This window comes from Phyllobates terribilis, unplaced genomic scaffold, assembly GCF_046119375.1.
Source record: "Phyllobates terribilis strain yellow unplaced genomic scaffold, ASM4611937v1 Scaffold_2__4_contigs__length_985480577, whole genome shotgun sequence".
Classification (NCBI taxonomy): Eukaryota; Metazoa; Chordata; class Amphibia; order Anura; family Dendrobatidae; genus Phyllobates; species Phyllobates terribilis.
Genome location: NW_027362762.1, coordinates 450,879,140 through 450,900,157, shown reverse-complemented (window position 1 = coordinate 450,900,157; position 21,018 = coordinate 450,879,140). Strand labels below are relative to the sequence as shown.

General features: G+C 40.0%; 1 protein-coding gene across 3 annotated transcripts in view; it reads left to right on the top strand.

Annotated features, from left to right (window-relative positions):
• Positions 1–21,018, top strand: part of VMP1 (vacuole membrane protein 1) — a 169,302-nt gene that overhangs the window by 63,552 nt on the left and 84,732 nt on the right. For all 3 annotated transcript variants that reach the window (XM_073665571.1, XM_073665563.1, XM_073665556.1), the window contains one exon: positions 20,624–20,791. In XM_073665571.1, the coding sequence (XP_073521672.1) occupies positions 20,624–20,791 (168 nt within the window). The remainder of the gene's footprint in view (positions 1–20,623; positions 20,792–21,018) is intronic.

Here is a 21,018-nt window from a genome sequence, read left to right as displayed (position 1 = left end):
CAGGGATGTGTTCTCTGTCTGTGCTGCTTGCTAAGAAGAGGCAACATTGGACAGTTCACATGTCATCCATTAGTAAACTTTGTTACTTTGTCAGGTTACAGCTTTTTTTTTGTTTGTATTATTAGGTAGAATAACACAAGAGAACTAGTAAATGTAAAGGATGCTTAACGGAACGGTTTGTACAGCCGAAGAGATGGCTAAGGTCCTAAAAATGTCGGTCAAGTTAATTAGAGAAGTATGTATTTTTAATAGGCTCTGTTCACATTAATACCCTAGCTTTTGTTTATAACACGGTTGTAACCACTGTCCTGGATCCGTTTTTTAAACAGACTTAATTGACTTTAATGTGGTTTGCTGAAGATCTGGAATTTGTGACAGCAAGAATAGAACTGAAGATTGAAATCTCATTAACTTTAAAAATGCTAAAGAGTCTGATGGAACACAAAAATGATGTTCCATTGTGCATAAATGGGCACCTACTAATTTATTCTTTCAAATGCGCCCCAATGTCCGAGTTTCGCCACCTCTTTTGCTGCTCCTCAGCTTCATCTCCAGGTTTGTCTTAACACAGGAGAGAGCCACTTCTCACTCTTTTTCTGCTAAACCATCCTTGCTTGGATAACCCTTTTAATTGCATAAAATTGTCCAGACTTAGTGACTGCCCCCAAATAAAAGTACATTATCAAAACCCATTCAAGTACTTGTAAAATGTATTTAATTGGAAATGAGACCTGCAGATATACTTCACACTCATTATATAATACAGATTTGAGGACAGAGACTTAAGAGAATGTCGACAATCTCTGTAGTTCAGCAGAATTTTGACGCTTTTTGTAATCTATAAAGCAAGAGTACTATACGCAGTGTGCACAATTATTAGGCAAATGAGTACTTTGACCATATCATAATTTTTATGCAGATTCTGTTTAAACCTGAATGCTTATTGGATGAAGCAGATCAGGTGATGTGTATTTGTGTAATGAGGGAGGGTGAGGCCTAAGGATATCCGCACCCTTTTAGAAAGGTGTGCAGAATTATTAGGCAGCTTGTTTTTCTCAGACAAAATAGGATATTTTGATATTGGGGCGTGATCAAAGAACAATCAAAAGTTCTGTGGCAAATAGTCAACAGGGTCACAAAAAAACACGTTGATAAAAAAAAACAACTCACATTAACTGCTAAAGATTTGCGAAGAGTCAAACGTGAAGCGGCCAGGAAGCCATTATCCTTCAGTGCTGTCCTACTTCTGATCTGCAACCTCCCTGCAGTGGCCAGAAGTACAAGGTGTTCAATGCTCAGAGACATGGCCAAGGTGAGGAAGACTGAAACCTCAACACCACTGAACAAGACACAGAAGGTGAAACATCAATACTGGGCCAAGAAATGTCTGAAGCCAGATTTTTCAGAAGTTTTATAGACTGAGTTGAAAGTAACTCTTCACAAACCAGATGGATGGGCCTGTGACTGAATCAGATCTTCACTTTGACTCCGAAGCCAGCAAGATGCAGATAGGATACTGCTATGGTCTGTTATTATTATAAATGAGCTAGGTTGACCTTTTCAGATTGAAGACGGACTCAAATTTAACTCCCAAACGTATTGCCAATTTTTAGAAGACCCTTTCTTCAAGCAGTGATGCAAGAAAAAGTCTGCATCTTTCAATGCCCACTAATAGGTGCCCAATAATTCTGCACATGTACATATTCTCCTAAGATCAACAAAACCTCACTTTTACTTTAAATATTCAGGACTCTGGTTGTTCAAAACTAATTGCCTAATAATTGTGTACACGGTGTATTTGTCTATAGCTGGTCAGCAGGCTAATTAAAGGTTTCCAACATATTTATATGTTTATAGATTTGTGTGAGTAATATATAGTTTTGTATTATCCTATTGTATTTACCAGCTTTTTTGAGATGGATTATGTATGTAGACATATAAAACTCAAATGTAGGGCAAAATGACAAATGATGTTCATATGTTGCATTCATATGTCGGGTGAATTTACTGTACTGACCTATTTAGCAGATATATATTGGGAGAACTGTATGTGCACCACAAAGGTGGGGGAATATAGGTCAATTTTAGGTTGTCCTTTTTTTCTTTTAACCTACTAGACATTTCTTCTCCTAGGTTAAACTGTTATCCTGCTTTGAACATAATTGATGGTCTGTGCCTTCTAAATATGTTTAGCATAGTCTGCTTCTGACTCACCCTCTTTGTACTGACTTCATATCTCTTTATCATTCTTTCCATTTATGGTTTGTCTTATTCTCTTGCTCTATTTCTCCTTCATTTGGTCTCCTTTGTACAGCAGTAATCAACCATACCATTACTCGTCTCTAACGATTTAGGATAACTTTTTTCTTTCTCTAGATAATTTCACTTTACAAAAATTATAGTTTTTAGAACTTGAATAATAATATATAAGATATGGTGTAGAAGGGGGCGCTGGTAGGTTTACGGTCAAGACCTGCTGCGGATAAAAGCAGTAAACCAAAAGGCTGCAAGAGGAGTATGGTATAAGTATGTATGGTATCTGCGCCAGTCCCGGTGCTGACGAAAAACCCTTGGTCATCATAGAAGCAGGTGCTTTTCGTCAGCAACTCGGCTGCAGCGGGACTGGCGCAGATACCATATATACTTAATAATATATAATAATAATCTTTATTTATATAGCGCCAACATATTCCGCTGCGCTTTACCATTCAGAGGTTCATATACAACAGTCATAAGTGACATAGCTAAAGATAATACAATAATTAAAGCAAAAATAATGACGACCCTTCTCGTAAGAGCTTACGATCTACCATGAGGTGGGGGTGACACAAACTACAATGGCTTATTTACAATGATGGGCCCGGCCATCTTGAGGGGATGAGGGATAGATAAAGGCTGCATGAGCTCGTTACCAGACAGTATTTGTAGTGCTTTTGGATGTCGTGGAGTTTGGTAGAGAATTATGTTTGGAGAAATAATGAATGGGCTGTAAAACTATAAAAGGACTTCGATTAGGGAACGTGAAAGGCCGCCCTAAACAGGTGTGTTTTTAGGGAGCGCCTAAAACTGTGTAAGTTGTGGTTCATCCTAATTTCTTGGGGTAGATCATTCCAAAGAATAGGTGCAGCTCGGGAGAAGTCTTGAAGCCGGGAGTGGAAGGTACGAATTAGTGCGGATGTTAGTCGAAAGTCGCTTGCGGAGCGTAGAGAACGGGTAGGCCGATGAGCAGAAATGAGGGAGATGTAGTATGGTAGGTGCCGCACTGTGGAGAGCTTTGTGAGTGAGAGCTAACAATTTTAATTGGATCCTATAATGTATGAGCAGTCAGTGCAGTGACTGGCACAGAGCGGAAGCGTCCGAGTAACGATTAGCTAAATAGATGACCCTGGCTGCTGCATTAAGGATGGACTGGAGAGGGGAAAGTCGAGTGAGGGGGAGGCCAATTAATAGAGAGTTACAGTAGTCAAGGCGGGAGTGGATCAGGGCAACAGTGAAGGTTTTTGTTGTTTCCAAGGTGAGAAAGGGGCGGATTCTAGAGATGCTCTTCAGGTGCAAGCGACAAGAGCGGGCAAGAGATTATATATGAAAGGTGAAGGAAAGATTGGTGTCAAATACAACGCTCAGACAGCGAACCTGCTGGCTAGGTGTTATTGTAGTGCCACACACTGAGAGGGAGATGTCGGATTTAGGGAGGTGAGTAGACGGCGGGAGCAGAAGCTCAGCTTTGGAAAGGTTGAGTTTCAGATAGAGAGCGGACATGATGTTGGAAACTGCGGCCTGACAGTCACTGGTTACCGCTCATTTTAGCAGGCTCGTAACCATGATAAACAGCATGTTACTAGGTGCGCGTCTGCCCCTAGTAACCCGATGTTTACCATAGTTACCCGCCTGATCGCTGCTCCCGCTGGTCACACACAGCGATGTGTGCTGACAAGCGGGAGAGCAGTGACCAAAAAATGGTCCAAGCCACTTTGCAGCGATCAGCGACCTCACAGCAGGGGCCTGATCGTTGCAAAGTGTCACACATAGCGACATCGCTGGTGAGGTCGCTGTTGCATCACCAAAACCGTGACACAGCAGCGATTTCGCTAGCGATCTCGCTATGTGAGACAGGGGCTTTACAGCAACAGCCTAATTCAAATGACCTTTATTTCCAACAAGATGGGGCCCCTCCACATTATTCAAGAGTAGTTCGCGAGTATCTTGAGGAAACATTTCCTAATAAATGGATTGGCTGAAGAGGCCCACTTGATTGGCACGTTCACCAGACTTGACCCCAATGGATTTTTTCTTTTGGGGAGTACTCAAGGACAAAGTTTATAGTCGAAAAGCAAAAAGTGTCAGTGATTTGAAAAATTACATAAGAGATGCATTTCAAGAAATTAATACCCAAAGAGACTTGTGCGAAAAAGTTTGTTGAAGCGTAAGAGGCAGACTTCAAAGCTGTGCAAATTGTAATGGAAAACAGTTTGAGCACCTGCTTTAATAAAATTTAAGGGCTTTTGTATTCTTGTTCAGAATAAAATTTAATTGTCAATGTTATGCTTGTGTTAGTAAATATAATTTTATATATAAATCAAAATAAATGTTATTTTCTGGCCACCTACTTTTGGACCACCCCGTATATAAAAAAATAACACAGCTCAGGCTTTATATGCAAAACATGCAAAGTTGGTAGTGTCTACTTTTGCTCTGGGCCTACATCTTTATTTTGTAATGTAAAACAACTAAGTCTATATCCAAAATTCTTCAGGGAAGTTTCTGGTTTTAGAATAAAATAAGAAGCGCCGAATGTAGAGCAGTTTTTTTTTTAGTTATAAAAACTGACACATAATGGAACCAAGATGGACCCCATAATAACTAATGTGACCCATCTTCTTTTCTCATCAGTTATGCAGCAGATCTATCTTGGACATTAAATCTGTTCGTCTGTTCCTCGCAATGAAACCGACAAAGAATGTCCAAGTATAAGTGTGAACATAACCAGAATACAAAATCAGGTCTTAGGCTGTGTGCCCACGATGCGTATTTCATGCGCTTTTGGTGCGGAAATTTCTGCAGCGTAAAAGCATGGTAAGCCTTCTGCCATGGTCCCCTATGCAATTCCGGACATTCAATGCCCATGCTGCGGATTTTTCCGCAGCGTTTATGCTGTGCTCAAAAATCCGCAGCATGTTGATTAATTTTGCGGAAGCGCTGCGTTTTCGCCGCCATTGACTTGCATTAGAACGCGCCAATTCCGCAAGACTGCATCTGTACTTGTGTAATTGGCGCGTTCTAATGTGCGGATGGTACCCGGGTGTGGAAGACAGGAGAATCTCCTCCACACCCAGGTACTCTAAAAGCTGTAAAAAAAAAAGAATAAAATAAAAAATAAAGATTATATTCACCTTCTGGCGGCCCGCGCTGCGCTCCTTCTCCTTTGCCGGCACATCGCGTTGGACTGTAGGACCTGCGGTGACGTCACAGTCATGTGACGGTAGGTCCTTCAGTGCAGTGTCCCGCGATATCCCGGCAGCCAGGAACGAGCGCAGCAGCACACCCCGGGCCATCGGAAGGTAAGTATCAAGGTTTATTTTTTTATTTTTACCATTCTTTCGGTCACACTATATAAATCCATGCCGGTTGCATGGATTTATATAGTGTGACCAAGTTGTCAAGCACTTTCCAAGTGATGCTAAAATCTCTTGGAAAGCGCTTGTCAATCCACATGTGGAAACGCATGTGAATCCGCATGTATTACGCAGGAAAAACGCATGTACAATCCGCATACGTTTTTTCTGCCAGGGAGATGCAGAAATGCTGCAGAAATTTTCTGCTTCATTTCTGCATCGTGGGCACATAGCCTTAGGCTTTCTAATGTCAGATGTAGATTGTGTCTGCTCTTTAACATGTCAACCTGTGTAGTTCTAATCCATTAGAATTTAGTATGAATGTTTGCTTTAGCTCAAGGACAGTCTTCTCTGTAGACCAAGCCTACATTGAAGATAATGTCTTCTGCGGCCTGTACAGTGTTGTGGTTGTATAAATTATACATTATGATTATTGTGGAGGAATTCTATTTTTCTTTTGTTCTTTGAGGATGTGATCATGACGCACCAATCTTCAGTGATTTAAACAATTGTAATGTATGGGTGTATTAATTTCTCCCAAACAAAGATTACCTTTCATTGCAGACCCTGTATATGTTAAGTCCATAAACCGTGCACTGTGTTTGTATCAAAATAAGGCTTTATTTGGTCAACCAGTTCCTTATACAGACTTTGGCAAATGGTGCTTAGGACTGGCTCCAGGGAGAAGAAATTGCGGGTTTTGCAAATATGAATTTTTAGCAGAAGCAGATGTCCAAAGCTTATTATACAGACTCTGCCAAAACCATAGGATAAAGTCACGCTGACTTCATTTTGGACAGCTGGTTAAAGTTGTCAAAAAGCAGGCACATGATGCATTGTGGTGGTGATATGGGGGAGGAGTAGTCCGAGAACTCAAGTGTTTACCACAGAAAGTAAGTTTTGTCTTAATTTACAGTAAGGGAAAAAAAAAGTGTTTTTCATCATTTTCCAGACACATACATTTGTTTTCTTTAATTACATTTAGATGATTATACCGAGTGACCATTGTAAACTTCTGCTTGCCTGGTTGAATTATGCAGCTGTGCTTGTGAAATAAATGATGCTGTTTCTTTCATTTCTATCACTTATTTTGCACTGTAAGTCTTCTGGTCTTGTGACTTGCTGTTTTTGTGCTTTTTTTTCTTTTCTGGCTGTAGCTCAGCTGGAGTAATAGACAGCATGACCTATTACTGGAAGCAGTGTCGGGAGATCATAATGTGCCTATTACATCTACCCAATTTAGGATAACAAACCTGTATTAGAGCTGGAGGCGAACATTCAAGATCTCTTTACAGTAACAATCATTAGCTGTGCTCAAAGGAATGTATTCCTTTTTATAGTGGGGTCGTTAAGAAGTCCACCTATTGCCATCTTGGCGTATATTGGCATCCTTTTGAAAATTAAAAAAAATAAAACCACTGGCAGAGACCTTGTACTGTCAGCTGTGTCCTCTGTACCAGCTTATACACCCATTAAAAAAATAATAGGAATTGTACTCCATTGCAAGGATCAGCAGCCATCTAAGGCTTTGTTCACATGTCCAGTAATCATCAGTTAGAACGGATCCAGCAACAATCTGTTGACAAAGTTGTGCAGAGACAACTTTTTTGTCCGGAAGAAAACTGATTTCAACTGGTTCCGGGTTTTTTTAACATTGAATTTTATGGAAACCGGATCCGTTAAATAGCCATCCGTTGTCTTCCTTTTGAAACTGATCCACTAAGCAAAAAAACGGATCCTTATCAAATGAAAGAAAAACTGGTGGCTAATTAATGAATCCATTTTCCATAGACTTCAATGTTTAAAAAAAAAATAAAATATGGATCCAGTTGAAATCAATGGAACATAGCCTATAACTGCATAGCACAAAGTTAAGTGGTGTTGACTCTTGCAAAATATTTATTATTATTATTTTTTTTTTTTTTATATAGTGCCATTGATTCCATGGTGCTGTACATGAGAAGAGGTTACATACCAGATACAGATATCACTTACAGTAAACAAACTAACAATGATAGACTGGTACAGAGGGAAGAGGACCCTGCCCGTGCGGGCTTAAGAAGTGACCTTGGTGAGCTACCTTAAGGCCCCGTCACACATAACGAGATTGCTAGCGAGATCGTTATTACGTCACGGTTTTGGGATCGCTGGAGAGTCGTTTCGTGATCGCTGGGGAGCTGTCAAACATGCAGAACTTACCAACAATTTCGGCCGCCCCAGCGATCTAACTAACGATCTCGGCGGTCGTTGGGACGCTTTCACACAGCAGCTATTTCAATGATCCACACCTTGATAGGGACTGTACTGTGTCACAAAGGCGTGCATAAAATTACTTTTCCGCGCCCCCTCATCTCCGATTGGTGGACGCTACTGCGTTCTGATTGGGCGGCCTTGGTTTAACATCGCTACTGCGTCTCCGGTCAGACGGAACACTGGTGTGTGCATTGTTCCTGTACAGATGTATGGATGTCCATATATTTATATGAATATATATATATATAGAGATGTAAATGGCCATTTATGTGTATGCATATCTGTATGTTTGAGAGTATGTATGTGTATATATAGTTATCTGTATACGTATATGTATATGAGTGTGTGTGTATATGTTTATGTACTTAAAAATATGTATGAGTACATGGATGAATCTGTTTACATACGAGTACACGAATGTATCTGTGTGTATGTATGTATGTATCTGTATACGCATGTGTATACATATGTATATATATATGTATATATATATATATATATATATATATATATATATATATATATGTGTGTGTGTGTATATATATATATATATATATATATATATATATATATATATATACATATATATGGACTGCTTACTGCGGTGACTACTGCTACTACTGAAAGAATGAGAAACAAAGCTTTTGCATAGTAGAACACACAGTTTATTAGACACCTCAGTACAGAAATGTCAGTAGTGTAGAAACATGAGTAGTTGCCCACTATAGGTTCTGATGCTGCCAAGGAACAGCACCAGGACCGTTAAAATACTGGCAGTAGTTGTCGCGGCAGGTCTTCGCATCATGGGTGTTTCTGTCATGTCCCACTGGTTGAAGGCCTGCAATTGCAGGATCGTTTACACGCCATTCACCGAGCTCCACTTCCCCATTGGCTCGGTCCACAGAGTCCACGAAGCCAGGCGGACAGTACGTAATTGCATCACGTCGACGAAGAAAGTTGTGAAGCGTGCAACAGGCCAAAACAACAGAGTCTATTGATTTAAGCTTCATGTTAATTGGCGTGTGAAAAACTCTGAAGCAGTTGGCCAGGACAGCGTGTCAGAAAACGTGCTGTGTGGGTGTGTGTGCACTAGACCCCTAAAATATCTGCCCATGCAAAAGCATATATATACGGATAGAAGCCAATCCCTCCCTCCCGGAAGAGCAATGATAGCAAATAATTGGTAGATGTCCTATAAATGAATTAAAAATGGAAACTCATTTGAGACCCCAAACAATATCTACCTCGCTAAAGATGTCTGATTTCTTCAAAGTGGAGTCACAGCCGGAGAACGCTGGTGGGATCCGGAAAACAAGGACGCAGTAGCGACCACTAATCGAGGACGAGGGGCGCGGAAAAGTCCAATTTATGCACGCCTACGTGTCTCAGTTCTGAATCGCTAACGAGGTCGTTGATAAGGTGTCAAATACAGCGATGCACACTGCCCAGCGGGAGCGCAACGACCCAGGAATGGTCCAGGAAGCTTTGTAACGATCAGCGATCTCACAGCAGGGGCCTGATCGTTGCTACCTGTCAGACATAATGAGATCACTAGCGAGATCGCTATTGCGTCACAAAAACCGTGACGTATCAACGATCTCGCTAGCGATCTCGTTATGTGTGACGGGGCCTTTAGTGCTTGTGGATCCAGTATGATTACTAGTGTTGAGCACTAGTGCTAGTTACTCGAGTTTCCTAGGGTGCTCGGGTATGCACAGAGTATTGTGGGTGCTCGAGTGACATGTTTGAGTTCCCACAGCCGCATTTTTCGCGGCTATTAGACACAGCATGCAGAGATTACCCGTGTTTGTCAGGCAATCCCCGCATGCTTTGTGGCTAACAGCTACGGAACATGCGATCGTGGGGACTTGAACATGTCACTTGATGCATACCCAAGCACCCTAGGCAAATCTGAGTAACGAGCACTTACGCTCATCACTAATGATTACCTTTGCAGGTTGCTTGTTACCTGTTTAATTTCTGCTTTGCTTTTACTGTGAGCTGAAGGCAGTGCCGGACTGGCACATAAGCTCCCCATACACATTACCGTCGTCCGAATGATTGATGACGTCTGGCAGCTTATTTGCCCAAATCTCCTATGCACAGGTGCGCTCACTCTGTCCTCTCTGAGAGAGCTTCTGCCAGACATCTCTAGGGGCGGACTATCTCACGAAGAACCAAAAGTCAAAATTGGACATGTTGTATTAACTCCCTTGACCATTGTCCGGGGCTTCCAATAACATTAGACGGTCGTCCAATCTTGTCTTTATTGGCTGGTTTGGCCATCGTTAATTTGATGTGTATGGGGGCCTTTACAGAGTACCTTTCTCTACGATTGACCTTATATACAGTGCGCCAAAATTCCCCGCACCTAATAGATAACATTTTTTATCATTCAGCAGAGCGTTTCATTTCTTTCAGCTCTGGGGCATTATAGGGGGATGAAAGTTCACCCCCACGGGGCTGAAAGAAAAGTAACGCCATGTTACATGATAAACAAATTAACACATTAGGTGCCAGGAATTTCACCGCACTGTATCTCCACAACGAAGTGGAGAAAAAGAAAATAAGTTGTTTTTTCTATATTCCTGCTACTATGTTTTGGATTGTACAGTTTATAAGGTCAGAAGTTGTGGATGGTCTTCTTTAACTCAGCATCTGAAAGCACACATGCCTGTGAATGTGAAATATGTACATGTATTTGTGGGTTATGGCTGACCGGGTTGTATATCATTTACAGAATATAAATTGTCATCAAATTAAACCACTATACAAGTATAATCCTTTTGTTGGTGAGCAACATCTAGTATACTAAGGCTTTTATTTCCAATGATGCAACTATATGCAAAGGCAAAAAATTCATCACACCGTTAGGGCTTGTTCTCACAAATATATTTTCAGTCGGAGTAGCGTTCGTAAAAAGAAAAAACGGAAAGCACTCCTACCAATGTTACTCAATGGGGCAGTTCAGATTAGCAATTTCTTTTTCATGGGAAAAAAAATTGCAGCATGCACTAGTTTCTTTTGTAAATCAGATGAGACTCTCCCATTCAAATCTATGGGTGCGCAAGAAAAAAATCTGATGCCATACAGAGCCTCAATATAGCATCTGTTTTTTATGGGTACATTGCAGTTCTTTAACATAGGAAATTGTAAATGGTCTTGTAAATTGTAATAGCTTTTGCTGTAAAAAAAAAAAAAAAACGGATTGCATATGGACTGCACACAGATGACAAGTGAGAAAAAAAAAATATGCTTTTTCTGGATGAAACTGATGATTTTTTTATATGGTTGTATGAACCTGGCCTTTAGTGGAACCTGCACAAAATGACCGGTGCTCCCTTGACTTGGCCAAACATTTCGGTGCACCTTGTCACCTACTTGTTTTGCATCTATCTCTTTTCTTTGATTTACAGCTCTGGATTTATAGAGCCAGAGAAGAGCGGGAGCGGTGGCGAGGTGCACCAAACTGATTGGCCCGGTCAGTGGTACGCCACACATGTGAGCTTGGTTTGAACAGTAATTTTGTGGTGGTAGGCTTCCGTTTAACAAAACCCACTGTATGAAGACTGATAATATCATTGATGGTATTATTTGTCTCGGATATAACAGTATCATAAATAGTGGGTTATTACCAGCATATACAGTAGTGATTGAACAGTTTTCAGCATTAATTGCATCCTGAGAACATAGATATTTTTATTAGTAAGGTGGACCTATGCAGCCCACTGCCGGACCTGCCCATCAGGTAATTCCAGTTGTACAGTCCAGCCGTGGTCGAAGGTGTCCCAGATGAAGAACTGCCATGGCAATGTCGGATTATCATGTTAACTATATAAATTCATTTGAAATCCGAAGTTTTAAAACAATTGATATTTGCCAATATGTTCACCTATATGCCTCATGTCCAGGTATATAAAATAGACATTTATTGTGAATTTGGTCTAATCTCTGTACACTACTTGGTAAATGAACTTGAGCAGTTCTGTAACTAGGGTTCATTGACCCTCATGATGAACACATCAGGCTTATTGTTCATTCTAAATACTCATTTCTACTGTTGGCTTTATGTTATAAGGTCAATGAACTAAATGTGTATTTGCCAAATTGAGAAGCCAACATGCTTTAGATACAAACTGCTTACTTTCTTTGTATTCGTAGCAGAATAATGCTTTTCTGGTGGATAAATGACAATAATGCCGTTTTCCTGGTGGACAATAGCCGAACAAATGTAGGACAGGCCAATTTCAATGAAGTGTTTTGAGTTTCTCGTAACCAAACTTTTCACTTTGTGCAATAATGTTGGTTCTCCTAACTAACTTACAATTTCAAGACTATACTGCTGAATTTCCTGATGATAGATCTGAAGATGTATAGATGACACACTTCCAGTATGTGTTGGAAAACTGTCCATTTTGGTGCTGAGGAACATTTTACAAAATCCTACATGGTTTTCAAAAAAAAAATGCTTTTCATTATGGTTATACAGTAGCTCATTCAATTTTCTCTAATTGGATCTACTCCTATGTTTATGGAACACTTTTTTTTTCTGTGCCTCTCTGTTCCAAAGTTATGTCCCCTGGTAATAAAGAGGCACCTTTTTGCAAAATTTTTCCTTCAACCAACTGGGCATAAACTGTAAAACTTGTGGGCATTCACTTTTTTCTACTTTGTGATGCTGGCCAGTCAAAAAACAGTTGGAAGGGGAGAAAAGAGGGAAACAAGAAAACGCCCACAGAAAAGGTCACAGCTTCAACCCGGCTCGACATGTTCTCTTCAGAACGCCACAGTCGTCAACTTCCCTTTCTTGGAGATCCAGTACACAAGAAAGCAAAAACGCCGGGGTGCTGGACCAGAGGTGAAAAGCAACACTGTGCACTGCTTGTAATACAGTCAAGTCCAGTATTGCTACTCTCCTGTGCTCCGTTGCACCAATACCAGGAAGGAACACGAGACTGTTCAGTTCTCAGATTGTCCATTACAGACACATCTAGTCTCAGGAGAATGTGCTGAGCCAGGCTTGATTTATGACCTTTTCTGAGGGCATTTGATGTTTCCCCCTCTATTAAACTAGTGTGTTTTGATTGGCCGGCATCATAGAGGAGTAAAAACAAATGCTCACTGCTTATGCAGTATACGCCCAGTTGGTTGAAGGGAAAATTTGCATATTAGGCCCTCTTTATTACCAGGAGCATAACTTTGATACTAAAGGTCTCAGGAGAAAAAGTAAAATTGTTCTAGAATCAGTGGAGCACTCAATTGAAGGAGGTACTCCGTTAAAAATGAACGTGTCGTTTCAGGAGAATTTACAGTAGAATGTCTGTGTCTACCTCTAGCTCCTCACGCCCTTCTCCATAGAATATTATAAGAAGCAGATGTCATCTCCTATCTCATGAAAATCTGTCTTCACTGAATACAAATTTTACCCATGAATTGAGAGTGAAATATCAGTCCAGGAGGAAAAAGAAGCAGATCTTCCTGAAAAGACATATGACAAAGTTGCTTATTTTCATGTGTACTATTGATCATTGAAATAAAAATTAAAATGACGTTTAATCTTTAAATTAAAGGATCCAGTGAAAGGTTCTCATTAAACTATTTATCACTATAATCTACTGTAAGGCCTTGTTCAAATTTGGCAGATTTGATACAGATGTATAGATTCCTCCAACAATCCATCTCGTATATATGATTCGGATTTCTAAATGGGAATGGTTGGTGATATCAACTTCCTGTTTGTGGCACATTAGTATATGGGAGGGGGAAAACTTTTCCAGATGGGTGGTGACCATGGCAGCCATTTTGAAGTCGGCCATTTTGGATCCAACTTTATTTTTTTCAATGGGAAGAGGGTCATGTGACACATCAAACTTATTGAGAATTTCATAAGAAAAACCATGGTGTGCTTGGTTTTAACGTAACTTTATTCTTTCATGAGTTTTTTACAAGTTTATGACCACTTATAAAATGTGTTCATAGTGCTGCCCATTGTGTTGGATTGTCAATGCAACCCTCTTCTCCCACTCTTGACACACTGATAGCAACACCGCAGAAGAAATGCTAGCACAGGCTTCCAGTATCCGTTGTTTCAGATGCTGCACATCTCGTATCTTCACAGCATAGACAATTGCCTTCAGATGACCCCAAAGATAAAAGTCTAAGGGGGTCAGACAGGGAGACCTTGGTGGCCATTCAACTAGCCCACGACGAGCAATCCACTTTCCAGGAAACTGTTCATGAGGGAATGCTCGGACCTGACACCCATAATGTGGTGGTGCACCATCTTGTTGGAAAAACTCTGTGAACGTGCCATCTTCAGTGCATAAAGAGGGCAACACATCATCATGTAGCAATTTCAGATATCCAGTGGCATTGAGGTTTCCATTGATGAAGAATGGCCCCACTATCTTTGTACCCCATATACCACACCATACCATCAAGATACGAGATGTGCAGCATCTGAAACAACAGATACTGGAAGCCTGTGCTAGCATTTCTTCTGCGGTGTTGCTATCAGTGTTTCAAGAGTGGGAGAAGAGGGTTGCATTGACAATCCAACACAATGGGCTGCACTTTGAACACATTTTATAAGTGGTCATAAACTTGTAAAAAACGCATGAAAGAATAAAGTTACGTTAAAACCAAGCTCACCATTGTTTTTCTTATGAAATTCTCATCAAGTTTGATGTGTCACATGACCCTCTTCCCATTGAAAAAAATAAAGTTGGATCCAAAATGGCCGCCATGGTCACCATCCAACTGGAAAAGTTTTCCCCCTCTTATACTAATGTGCCACAAACAGGAAGTTGATATCACCAGCCATTCCCATTTAATTTAGGTGTATCCATATAAATGGCCCACCCCTGTACAACTGTTTGCTCTGCTTTTTCCTGTTTAATCCATGTATTTATCCTGCATGTGTGCCATGGCTTATTCTTAGAGGCAATCTGTCAGCAGGTTTTTGCTATGTAATCTGAAGACCGCATGCTGTTGGGGTTAAACACAGATTTCAGCTATGCCTCTCTTATCAAGTTTCATCCTGCTTACTTGCAATGAGTGTTTTAGCACTAGGAGCTCATCATTGCCCCACAGCAGCACTAGAGCCCAAGTCTGACCCTGCCCCCTACCATGATCAGCACCTCACTTTATATAGACCCTTTATATACAGAGCCTGGTGTGGGCAGGGGCAGCTTTCTCAATTTGCTGCATTGCTAAATCTAAAAACTCTGTGTCAGGATGGCTGCACCCAGTAAACTAAGTGATATATAGTTGTATTCAGGGTCTCTTTGTCTACATTATGCTGCTCTCAGATGAGGTAGCAAAAACCTGCTGACAGATTCCCTGTAATTTTAGATTTGGCTGTTTTGTCGTCTGATTTTTCAGAATAAACACAGAATGTGTAATAATGTGATATTTTTTGTTTTACCTGCTCAATGGCCTCTAAAAAGTCTTCTAGTGTGGTTCTATGTCTACAGTTTGTACTAAATCATTTGTAATTGTAATAGTGCAGTAATAATAAAAATGATAATACATTTGTAAGGCCTAGTTCCAGTAAGTTAGTGTAGGGAGTACAGTTGGGGGAGAAAGGTTGAACTTGATGGATCTTAGGTCTTTATTCAACCTATGTTACTATGTATATGGAGCGCATGTAATGAGAAACGTAAGGCGAAAAGTACATTTTTCTTGAATTAAACGACCATGTGTTCCTATAAAGCATTCAGGATTTATTATTGTTCACTTGACCACACGGTGCCAGTGTTCTACCAAGGCTTTTGGATAGTAAACCTTGACTGCAGTATTGTTTTATGCTTTAGATATTGAAGTCTTGTATCTATTCTCATCTGTTTTATGACATCATGGCTATGAGTAGTGTGATGCAGCAAGTGGCCTGTGTACGCTGCCAAATTTTGATATCATGTCATTGGTTCAGATTGCTGCGGTCAGTACACAGACTGTGCTGGAAGAGCGTCGTATGAGGTCATTTTAGCTGATCGTATGTTTTAAGTTAATAATAGTTAATTTTTTTTGCCAGAACAGCACATTATCAGCAGAAAGTATGTGATACTTACACAGAACTGTGGCTTAATCATCTTGTTTTAATACTATTGCCACCATTTGTGAAATCTTGCGCATCGCTTTTTAGACTTTTTTATATACTTATTCTAGTGAAGACTCTTAAAGTAGCAATGTCATATTTCCTAAGAAACTTTTATAATAAGTTAAATGGAACCTGTTACAAGGTTTTGTTCCAAGGTTTTTGTGTGTTAACCCTTTCACTAACTTTGACGTAGATGTACGTCAAAGGTAGTGTCCCTGTCTTTGATGTGGGCTCACACTTGATGGCTGATTTAATGTCATCAAGTGCCTTTAACAGCAGTGCTCCACCCACTTCTGTTAACCAGTTAAATCCTGCTATCAATCACTGACAGCGGGATTTAACACACGTCAGCTGGAAGCGTGTCACAAATCCCTTCCGTCACGTGATCACAGGGCGCTAATCGGTTGTCATGACAGCCGAGGGTGTGCAGAAGACCCCCGTGCCTGTCATTACGATATTCATGTAAACGCCGGTTCGTGGCCGACGTTCATAGGAGATCGTGATTTCTGCTTACAGTCTTCTAAGGGGACTATTGAAGACGGTAAAAAAAAAAAAAAAAAAGTGTTAAAAAATAAAAAAAAGCAAGTTCAAATCACGCCCTTTTTGTCCCATTAAAAATAAAACAACAAAAAAATACACATTTGGTATCACTGCATATGTCTGATCTATCAAAATATAAATTAATCTGATCAGTAAATGGAGTAACGAGAAAAAAAAATAAAAATCGAAACGCCAGAATTATGGGGGTTTTTACCGCCACAACATTGCAATAAGAGGCGATCAAAAGATCGTACATTCCACAAATGGTATTGATAAAAACGTCAGCTCAGGGTGCAAAAAATACGCCATCACATAGCCCCAGATCCCAAAAATGGTCTCTGAAAATGGCAACAAAAACAAAAAATTTGCATTTATTTACTTTACAAATTTCGAAATCTTTTTTTTTACCATCTAAATAAAAAACTTTGCATTTTTTTTTATCTGTGTACATGTACTGACCTGGGAAATCATGTTGCCAGGTCAGTTTTACCATATAGTGAATATGGGAAAAACAAAACTGTGAAATTACACTTTTTTTGAGATTTCAACGCACTTGGAATTTTGTTGCCCAATTTTCACTACAGTACATGGTAAATTTGAATGATGTCGTTCAAAAGTACAACTCGCAAAAAAATCAAGCCCTCCTATAGCTATATGGCCAGAAAAATAAAAATGTTATGGCTCTTGGAAGAAGGAAAAAATGAAAACAGAAAATAGCATTTGATAAATCAATAGTACACATGAAAATAAGAAACTTTGTAATATATCTTATCAGAAAAATCAGCTTCTTTCTCCTCCTGGACTGAACATTCATTCTCAATTCATGGGTAAAACCTGTATTCAATGAAGACAGATTTTCCCATTACTGAGATAGGAGATGAGCATTGGTGTCTTTAAAATTCTATGGTGAGCAGAAGAGGAGCGAGAGGAGAACACCAATTCTGCTGCAAGCTCTGTTGAAACTACTGTTACATTTCTCCATAGAGTTTTATAAGCACCAACTCTCATCTCTTACCTCAGTAATAAGAAAGTTTTTATTCATTGAAGACAGATTTTTTTTTTCCTCTGAATTGAGAATATTGAAACTGAATGATCAGTTCAGCAGGAGAAGGATGCAGATTTCCGTGATAAGATACATCACAAAGTTTCTTATTTTAATGTGTGCTATTGATTTATGAAGAATAAATTAAAATGATGGTTACTCTTATAAGACTTTATTTGGCACTTCTAAATGTACCTTAAAGGGGTGGTCCAAAACTAAATTGATTTTGAAACTGAATGTCTTACTATTTATTTTAATAATACATTAGTTTTTCTAATATGGTTTAATTAAAAAGTTTCTACCCTTCCCTCTCTACTCTAACTGCTTTACTTTATTTTTTTGTTTAACTATTTCCGTTTTGAGGCTGCTTTGTTTGAGAATCCCCAGTGCATGCTGGGATACTCAAATGGGACATAATCAGTGGGCAGAGGCTGCAGCCTCTCCCCCCACTTTGAACAGAAGTGGTTTCGGGGTTGGGCTATTGTCTGCTGTAGTGTGCATGCCTCGGTTGTCAATTCTGATGTGTGCTCGGTACAAGCTCTTTTCTTACTGTGCAATATTCTTTTCAGTGCCTAGTGACTGTGCACTCCCACGCCGACTCTAATTAGAAGTAACGAGCTGGCAACAGAGCGCACTGTCAGTGCGAATTGTAAGGAGATTACCCAGCAAGCAGAGATCAGCTTTTCCCTTTAACAGTGATGTCTGTTTCGGTATAGGTATTGCTGAACTTCTTTTGGGGGTGAAATCGTGCTGTCAGATTCTCTTTAAATGCTTTGTGTAGGGAAGAAAAAATTGTACTCAGTATTTTAGAAATAGATATATAAAAGATAACCATTAAAAAATGCTAAACATACTATTAACTAGTTGACACTAATTGACACTAGTTGACTAAAGTCATATAATCTTTTAGAGAACCTCAGACAGACCAGAAGCACCTTCTGGGACTACCCCAACTTTGCATACGGTTTCAGTGTCAGTTCATTTTATCCTTCTGAGCTTCGCTCCACACCCTACTTTTCACAGACTTCCATTTGCCACTTCTCATCTTTCACAACCTCTTGACCCAACATTAATGTGTTCTGTACTAATGCAGCAATAGGATTGTTGCACTAGTATATCATAAAGAATATTTTTTTGTCCAGTTTGCATGTACACGGCTTTAGGAAGGTATCACTGTGGACATTTTACAGCAAACAAGTGTAGTGTGAATAAGAACCAAACATCTTATGTTTTCCAATGAATAAAGAAAGCATATATTTATTATCTCTTATTTCAGTGTCCAGAGATTTAATGTTTGTATTTTGAATTACCATGGATATATAAGTAACAGGAAAATGTTCATTGTAAATTAATAACTGGTTGAGTTTTTTATGCACTAATCCAGGGTGATGGCACATCATGATGTGAGTGTAGTCTAGATAAACTTGTGCTTGGGAGGTGTAAAGCAGTGACTCATTTTGAATATTTGAGCACTCAAAGACAAAAATATATATATTTTATATAACTTATAGGTCATCTGCAAAAGAGATGAAAATAAAAAATTACATATACACATATACATTATAGACTGACCAGTGTAATAAAATAAAATAAATAAATAATTAATTAATAAATATATATATATATTATATACATATACACTGCTCAAAAAGATAAAGGGAACACTTAAACAACAGAATATAACTCCAAGTAAATCAAACTTCTGTGAAATCAAACTGTCCACTTAGGAAGCAACACTGATTGACAATCAATTTCACATGCTGTTGTGCAAATGGAATAGACAATAGATGGAAATTATTGGCAATTATCAAGACACACTCAATAAAGGAGTGGTTCTGCAGTTGAGGACCACAGACCACATCTCAGTACCAATGCTTTCTGGCTGATGTTTTTGTCTCTTTTGAATGTTGGTTGTGCTTTCACACTCGTGGTAGCATGAGACGGACTCTTCAACCCACAGAAGTTGCTCAGGTAGTGCCGCTCATCCAGGATGGCACATCAATGCGAGCTGTGGCAAGAAGGTTTGCTGTGTCTGTCAGCGCAGTGTCCAGAGGCTGGAGGCTCTACCAGGAGACGTGGAGGGGGCCGTAGAAGGTCAACAACCCAGCAGCAGGACCGCAACCTCCGCCTTTGTGCAAGGAGGAGCAGGAGGAGCACTGCCAGAGCCCTGCAAAATGACCTCCAGCGGGCCACAAATGTGCATGTGTCTGCACAAACGGTTAGAAACCAACTCCATGAGGGTGGTATGAGGGCCCGACATCCACAGATGGGGGTTGTGCTCACCACCCAACACCGTGCAGAACGCCTGTCATTTGCCACAGAACACCAGGATTGGCAAAGTCGCCACTGGTGCCCTGTGCTCTTCACAGATGAAAGCAGGTTCACACTGCGCACATGTGACAGACGTGACAGAGTCTGGAGACACCGTGGAGAGTGATCTGCTGCCTGCAACATCCTTCAGCATGATCGGTTTGGCAGTGGGTCAGTAATGGTGTGGGGTGGCATTTCTTTGGAGGGCCGCACAGCCCTCCATATGCTCGCCAGAGGTAGCCTGACTACCATTAGGTACCAAGATGAGATCCTCAGACCCCTTGTGAGACCATATGCTGGTGCGGTTGGCCCTGGGTTCCTCCTAATGCAGGACAATGCCAGACCTCATGTGGCTGGAGTGTGTCAGCAGTTCCTGCAAGATGACGGCATTGAAGCTATGGACTGACCCGCCCGTTCCCCAGACCTGAATCCGATTGAGCACATCTGGGACATCATGTCTCGCTCCATCCACCAATTCAATGAGAACATTTAATTCATTCAGATCTAGGATGTGTTATTCGAGTGTTCCCTTTATTTTTTTGAACTGTGTGTATGTATATATATATATATATATATATATATATATATATATATATATATATATATATATATACACATACACACACATACATACACATACATACACATATATATATATGTATATGTGTATATAATATGAGATCTTTCTCCCACTCCCCTTCCCCGTGATATACAAACTATATCCATGTATTTATATTTGCGCTAATCATTTTTTTAATGTCTTTTCAGGGTCCACACATAGCATCTGTGACTCTTGCTGCTTATGAATGTAATTCTGTTAATTTTCCTGAACCTCCATACCCAGATGAAATTATTTGTCCAGATGAAGAAGCTGTAGAAGGTGCTATTACCTTATGGACCATCATCTCCAAAGTTAGACTGGAAGCCTGCATGTGGGTCAGTACATATAAAAATTGGAGTCCATTTTAACAACCTTTTTTTTTTTGTTTGTTTTTTTTGTTTTACTATCTATATTAAAAAGAGAGGCAGCATAACGTTCCTCATCATTACCACTGGGACAAAAAGGAGAAGCAAAATAACTGCCTTCTTTCCATCCAATTTGTGACATACTGAATCCTGAAAAATATTGATTTAGTGCAGGGTTTCCCAAACTCAGGTCCTCA